A 7,585-nucleotide genomic window follows, 5' to 3' on the forward strand; every position below is an offset into this window, starting at 1 on the left:
ATTTGTCCCCAACATTTTCGTTCTATTTGGTAGCGTTTGTTTTGAGGTACTGAGACAGAGACCAGGAGACTGAGACTTATTAGTATCATGTTTGTTGGTTCAGAGACTGGTACTAAAATTTCTGTCTCTGTCTCCAAAATTTCAGTAGTACTTCCAAAAAGTAGGGATACAAGGGACTAAAATTTTTAGAGATTGAGACTAAAATTTTAATAACATTTTATATTTAAAATACCTTCATTTCAATTAATTAATTTCAATTTTATCCTTTTGTACAAATTAAATTAGAATTTCATTCTTGTTTCAATTTTTGTCTCCCACTTTATACCAAATAGAATACTGAGATTTATTTCAATTTCTGTCTCTTAGTCTCTGTCTCTCAGTCTCAGTATTTTCGTCTCTGTCTCTCTACCAAACGCTACCTTTAAGTCCCAAACGTTTTCGTCCTATTTAAGTCCCTAACGTTTTAAAATCGTCTCAATTTTGTCCCGCCATCAATTCCGTTAACAGATTTCTAACGTCAGGACAACATTGAGTCAATTTTGAAATGTTGGAAACTTAAATATGACGATTCAAATGTTAGGGACAACTTTGAAATTTACCCCAAATACACGTTAAGAACAAAAATGATACTTTACTCTAACAAAAATTAAAAGTAACATAAAAAAAAATAACACACAATTATTTTATTTAATTTAATATTTATAATTTTATATTATAATATCTATAATTATATATTTATTATATCTAAAATTATCTATTTATTTCAGCAAGAATTAATGAATATAAAATAAAAATAAATTTCGAATATTTTAAGTTGATTTTTAGATTATATATATATAGATATATATATATTTACAAAAAAGTTTGTCCTCCTCCTATTCCAGGTGCCCCTTTATGCAAGCATTTATCTGGATGAAGTAAAGATTGAAAGCAGGCGTTTAAAAGAGCCTACTAACCCTAAATTGGAAGAGTGTTTTTACATTCGTTGTGCCCATATGACATCAAATATCATAGTCAAATTGGAATGTGACAAATGGCTTTCTTCTCTTCGTGGACGAGGTGTTATTGGAGAAGCATATGTGGAAGTTGATGAGAAAATGTTAAATGGTGTTGAAGTTGACAAATGGGTTGAAATAGTTGATGCCAGTAAAAAGCCCATATCTGGGGGCCCAAAGATCCATGTCAAGCTACAATTTTTTGATGCTAAACGACACCAAAACTGGTCTCAAGGCATCAAATCTCCTGACTTCCCTGGAGTTCCTCGCACTTTCTTCTCCCAGCATAAGGGATGCAAGGTATATATTATCATGATAAACAAAATTACTTACTTTATTATTATTATTTGTTAAGTCTAGACATTATAGCTAAATTACACTTTGTTAGCGGTCTTTTTGTTGAGAATAGATTTTGTCAGATTTGTTATTTTTATTTAGGTCGAATTCGTGTACTCAAAATAAAAAAAATGATAATTACATTCTTATTTTTTATAATGTTACTTTATATACAATTTTTTACATTATATATTGCATAAATTTGTAAAAAAAGTGATGTTATTAAAATTGGAGCGAGAATATCCATTTTTCACTATAAAATATTAGGACATATTCGGATCTAAGTACATGCACACCCCTACTTTGAATTCAACTAGCTACTATTATTCAAAACGACTATATTATGTATATACTAAAATCAGCCACTAAAATCAATCATGAGTATAAAATATATGTTGGAATATAAATATATATTAAAAATTAAATTAAACTACATATGTATTTATACATAGATAACTTATTTTTATAACTGATTTTGATGTACAAATAATATTTTTGTATCCAAAATATGTTCAGGTTACTCTTTACCAAGATGCTCATGTCCTAGATGATTTTTCCCCAAGAGTAGTGCTTGATGGAAGTAAGACTTACGAGCCTCAAAGATGCTGGGAGGATATCTTTGATGCAATCAACGAAGCAAAACACTTTATATACATCACTGGCTGGTCTCTTTACACTCAGATTTCTCTGATAAGAGATCCTAAGAGGCCAAAGCATGGTGGAGACATAACACTCGGTGAGTTGCTCAAGAAAAAGGCAAAGGACGATGGAGTCAGGGTTGTGATGCTTCTATGGCAGGAAGGAATAATTCGAGTTCCAGGAATTGGAAACTACGTCAGAACCATGGGTACTCATGATAAAGAAACCCAAAGCTATTTCAAGGACACAAATGTCCACTGCATTTTGTGCCCACGTGACAGTGTTTCTTACAGTCATCACCAAAAGATTGTGGTGGTGGATGCTAAGTTGCCAAATGAAAAGGACCCAGATCATCAAAGAAGAATTGTGAGTTTCATTGGAGGTATTGATCTCTGTAATGGAAGATATGATACTCAATTTCATTCTCTTTTTCAAACTTTAGCTGCTGAACACAGTAAAGATTTTTATCAACCAAGTATTTATGGATCTGCAATTGAAAAGGGTGGTCCTAGGGAGCCATGGCATGATATACATTGTAAGCTTGAAGGGCCTATTGCATGGGATGTTTACTCCACCTTTGTGCAGAGATTTTGGAAACAGGGCACAGATCAGGACATGCTTCTTTCAGAAGAAAAGCTTAAGGATTTCATCATTGCACCATCTCAAGCAACGAACCCTGATGATGATGATGACACATGGAATGTTCAGTTGTTCAGATCCATTGATGATACAGCTACTCTTGGTTTTCCAGAAACTGCTAAAGAAGCTTTTGAACATGGGCTTGTTAGCGGGAAGAACAAGACGATAGATCGGAGCATTCAAGATGCATACATTAATGCTATTCGCCGAGCAAAGAATTTCATATATATTGAGAACCAATATTTTATAGGAAGTGCTTTCGGGTGGAGTGTGGATAGCACAGAATTTGATGCTGTTCATCTTATCCCAAAGGAGCTTTCACTCAAAATTGTTAGCAAGATTAAGGCTAAAGAGAAGTTCATGGTGTATGTAGTGATTCCAATGTGGCCAGAAGGTGTTCCAATAAATAAGACTACTGGAGCTGTTCAGAAAATACTATATTTGCAGAGGAGGACCATAGAGATGATGTACAAGGACATTGTTGAAGCACTCAAGGAAGAGAAAATTGAACAAGATCCTCGAAAATATTTGTCATTCTTCTGTCTTGGCAATCGAGAGGTGAAGAAAGACGGAGAGTATATGCCTCCACAGAGACCAGAACAAGGTTCCGATTACCAGAAAGCCCAAGAAGAACGACGCTTCATGATTTATGTGCACTCCAAGATGATGATAGGTAAGTCAATGATTATTTTGAAGCGAAAATTTAAGTACAGTTAACTTTATGTAAAGTTGATAGTTGACCGTCGTTAAATGATTTAACAAATTTGACTAACTCTAACTATCAACTTCACATGAAGTTAACTGCACCTGAATTTCTACATTATTTTGAATTTAATGTTCGTGTACTCTTTTCGTATACAAATAATAATTAATATTTAAAAACTCTCTATATTGTAAGTAATTTTTTATTGTAAAAACTTTACCTAGCTATTTATGTGGATTCTTTTTTCTCTTGTTTGTTTTTGTTTGCTTGTTTAACAGTTGATGATGAGTACATAATCATTGGATCTGCCAACATCAACCAGAGATCAATGGATGGTGGAAGAGACACCGAAATTGCCATGGGAGCTTATCAACCACACCATTTGGCTACTAGCCAAGGAGGTGCAAGAGGCCAAATCCATGGCTTCCGCATCTCCCTGTGGTACGAGCACCTTGGAATGTATGAAGACACCTTCCTCAACCCAGAAAGTGAAGAATGTATTAACAAAGTGAAACAACTTGGGGAGAAGTATTGGGAGTTGTATTCTAACAAGTATTTACTTGGATCCAATAACCTTCCTGGTCACTTGCTTCGGTATCCTGTTGATATTTCTGCTGATGGAACACTCACAAATCTCTCAGGAGTTGAGTTCTTCCCTGACACTAATGCTCCTATTCTAGGTGCCAAAAACCCTACTGTCATAAATCGAGGTCTTCCTAACAAGATATTCACCATGTAGCATGCATGCAAAAAAAGTGTCCCACAATTCTTAAAGTTCAATTCCTTGATCAAAATAAGTATCCTTTATTGTTGTACCTGTTTGATAATGGATACCTTTATCTTAACTTTTGAATTAAATAAATGTTGTATTCCATGTACTTCGTGAATGAAATTTATCCATTTCAAAAATCTTCTCGGCTTAGTTGTATTACTTCGTTGAATATAATTGTGGCTGCTTTCTTCATGGTCCATTCATCCTGATAAAATGCCTTTGACTATGCCAAGTAAATGATTGAAAGAATATTACAGTAGAGTGCATCCATTCCCAACATGACGATATTCTAAGTCTAATATACCAAAAAAATTTACATTCATATTCATATTCATATGTGAAATTTGATATATATACTTCTCAAAGAACAGGATTTGAGAGCATGGACAAAGCATGTTGTGGCATTACAAATATGGAACTTGGCCCATTTTATAGCACTTTTCATTGAAAATATGCAAAGATGCATCTAAATATGTCTTTTGGGATAGTTATCACCCTACTGACTTACAATATTGTTATCTCAGATTTAATAAAAAAGAACGAGTTAATCTTCAAAATGGCTCTTAAATTCTAATTTCTGACTCAATTTAGCCCTCTAATTTTTAATTGACCTAAATTGTATTTGAAACTTTAACGTGTGACTCAAGTTGATCCCTGCGTCCATTTCCATCACCCGAAAAATGATATGACACAACTAAATGACGTCGATTTGCTATTTGCACCTAAACTACGTCATTTTACTCCTCCCCTCTTCTTCTTCATCCTCCTTAATGTATAAACTTTCCACCGTCTCATTGCCACCACTCTCAATCATACTTTACCAATCTATCAACCTCACCACCACCACCACCACCACCCTCCTCCTCTTCACTTCTCTTCCCTCTTCTTCCTCCTCCTCAATTTAATCCGTTGACAATGAAGAAGAAGAAGAGTATCTTCAGGAATCCCAAGTGAGCCCACATTGAGTTCAATTGTGTCAAAAGTTCAAAACCCATCTTCTTGCATTCCTGTCACAAGTCATTATTGACCTAGCACAACAATAACAAATAACTAATTAAAAACAAATAAAGAGAATTCTCATACTCAAACCTTAATAAAATCTTTGAAAGCAGAGGGAATGGTGTACTCAGCCCAATTATAACGACCCAACTTCTAGCACGTCATGACCAATGTTAACCGCTAGGCGCTACTACATGGTTTTTTCTAGAGACTCTAGACTTTATATTAAATATATACATATGAGCCTGTAGTGCTAGTCGAGATCGCGTGTCAGATATATAGATATAACGAAATAGATAATAGTTAAATAGATAATATATACATGATGCACAGAAAATACAGAAAACATAGTAAAATCATACATATATGCCCGAAGGATCATTTAGTACATCATAATTAATACCAAGTTACGTCATTGCTTATTCATGAAAATATTTATAGATTCCATATTTATACTAACAGGCCTCGACTCACAAGAGTTACTCTAGTCTGCGACCCGTTCTAACTTGTTTTTATAGATATTTACAAAAGCACCTAGCCCTCTAAAAGTTAATACAGAGCGAGGGCAAAGACTACTACTATGACTATTATAACTACTACTGGTCACCGATCTTTGGCAGCTGAAGAATCACGAAAGTGCTGTGTGGAAGTAAAAGAAGTTGCTTTGACCCTCCGATAATGCTACTGTTTCTCGCTAGTCCCAAAGCAGGAAACTCAAAGAAGATCTCGCTGGTTTGCATATGTGGAACAGGGAAGTAAGGGGTGAGAACCTAAGGTTCCTAGCAAGGTACTAACAGGAAAGCCTAAGGGGTTTTGCAGCCTAAGTCTAAGACTTCGCGCAATTAGGTTGGTAAGTCACACAAATAAGTACAAGCACAAGTATATAGTAGAATAGTAAATAAACACAAAATACAGGAAATAGAGATAAATCACAATCATAGATAAATGCAACAACCAAGTATGATGCATACCTGATCCTATGCAGGCCATGAGCTCATGCGTCAGTTGACTACCTACAACAACTAGTCCTAGTTTCCCGATTGCGTTCGTCCGTGCATATGTGTCGAAGTGGTTAAGAATACCACCAGTCTGTGATAACAGACAATCATTGCAAAGCTTGATGCCATAATATACGCACAAAGGAAAAATAGATTTTTAGCAGCCAGTGGGTAATACCCGCCTCCAAACAACCTCAAACACCTTGGGGTTTACAGTTCCTTTTCCGCGGCACATCTCAATAAAATTTATCTCTAAAGGACTTCTCTGTCCTTTTTATTAAATAAAACTTGTGCCCGGTCCTTTCTTAACATATCTCAGCCTTGTCACATATTTTACTATTTTACCCTTGGTATTTTGTACATTTTCAATTTTACCCGATTTATACGTAACTTCGTTTTTTTTTTAGTTTTCTTTAGCCTTTTAGTGACGCTTTCACCACTAGTGTACTTCACCATTTTACTCTCATATTTTTTCTAAAATACCTTCTTATCCATTATTGAGTTAATTAATGATTTTTAATTTTGATTTTATACCTAAAATTACTAATATACCCCTAAGTACTCTAGTTTTACCGTTTAACCTGCTTTACCATCAAAATGTTATCGGATTAATCCTAATACGTTTCTATGACCAAATTATCCTTAATACTTTTAATTAATGCCAATTATACTCTTAGAGACCTAAAAGATCATTTTATCCTTTATTAAATTTACTTACTTATTCTAGTTATCGCTTTTTACCGTTTTACTTCTAATTTTTACTACACCTTTTATTTAGGCCCGAAATTTTATTGTAATTTAATCTCGACCCAACTAATTTATATAATTATTATTTTACCACTAATGACACCAAATTCAGAATTTTATTTATTTTTCGTTTAAATTATATTTTTAACTCTCTTTTTGCCTAAAAATGACCATAACACGCTTTTTACATTTACACCTTTATTCCATAGGATTAAAACTATTTTTATAACTATTTTTTAATTCTTTTCCATCATAATTTTCGTTCTCTTAGTGACTAAAAATTTAAAAGGTGCAGTTTTTATATTTTTCTTCGCTTTTTGTGACGTTTAAAGCTCGAAACTTAAACCCCAAGTGCTTCCATGTTTCCGGCTACTTTCACACAAAATCTAGAGGCAATATAATAGTATATTACACATATTTAGCAAGCCAAAACAGTGGTAACTCACAAAATTTTCAGAAATTCAAAACAAGCACAAATTCACCACAAAGTGGCTCGTATAATCACCGAAAACAAGCACAACCATACTCTAACTAATCATAATCCTTACCTCTTATGTAATTCGGTTACTAAACCTTTCACACACTAGAAAATATGCACATAAGGGCAGAAACACAGCTGGTGGTGGTGAGTTTCGTTTTTGGCCTAAAGCGTCGCAAAACGTCGAAATTCGACCAATGTGAATTCGAAACTCCTTAACTCCTTAGGCGCAGTGGCGGATTTACGGCTGGGGCCTAAGGTGGCCATGGTCCCCCTAAA

General features: G+C 34.4%; 1 protein-coding gene across 3 annotated transcripts in view; it reads left to right on the top strand.

Annotated features, from left to right (window-relative positions):
* Positions 1-7,585, top strand: part of LOC107633570 (phospholipase D alpha 1-like) — a 19,232-nt gene that overhangs the window by 1,557 nt on the left and 10,090 nt on the right. For 2 of the 3 annotated variants that reach the window (XM_021115159.1, XM_021115157.1), the window contains 3 exons: positions 885-1,295; positions 1,848-3,282; positions 3,591-4,190. In XM_021115159.1, the coding sequence (XP_020970818.1) occupies positions 885-1,295; positions 1,848-3,282; positions 3,591-4,051 (2,307 nt within the window). In that variant the 3' untranslated portion in view covers positions 4,052-4,190. Of the gene's footprint in view, positions 1-884; positions 1,296-1,847; positions 3,283-3,590; positions 4,191-7,585 lie in introns of those variants that run through there. The other variant, XM_021115165.1, reaches the window with a different exon arrangement.

This window comes from Arachis ipaensis, chromosome B01 (assembly GCF_000816755.2).
Source record: "Arachis ipaensis cultivar K30076 chromosome B01, Araip1.1, whole genome shotgun sequence".
Taxonomy (NCBI): Eukaryota; Viridiplantae; Streptophyta; class Magnoliopsida; order Fabales; family Fabaceae; genus Arachis; species Arachis ipaensis.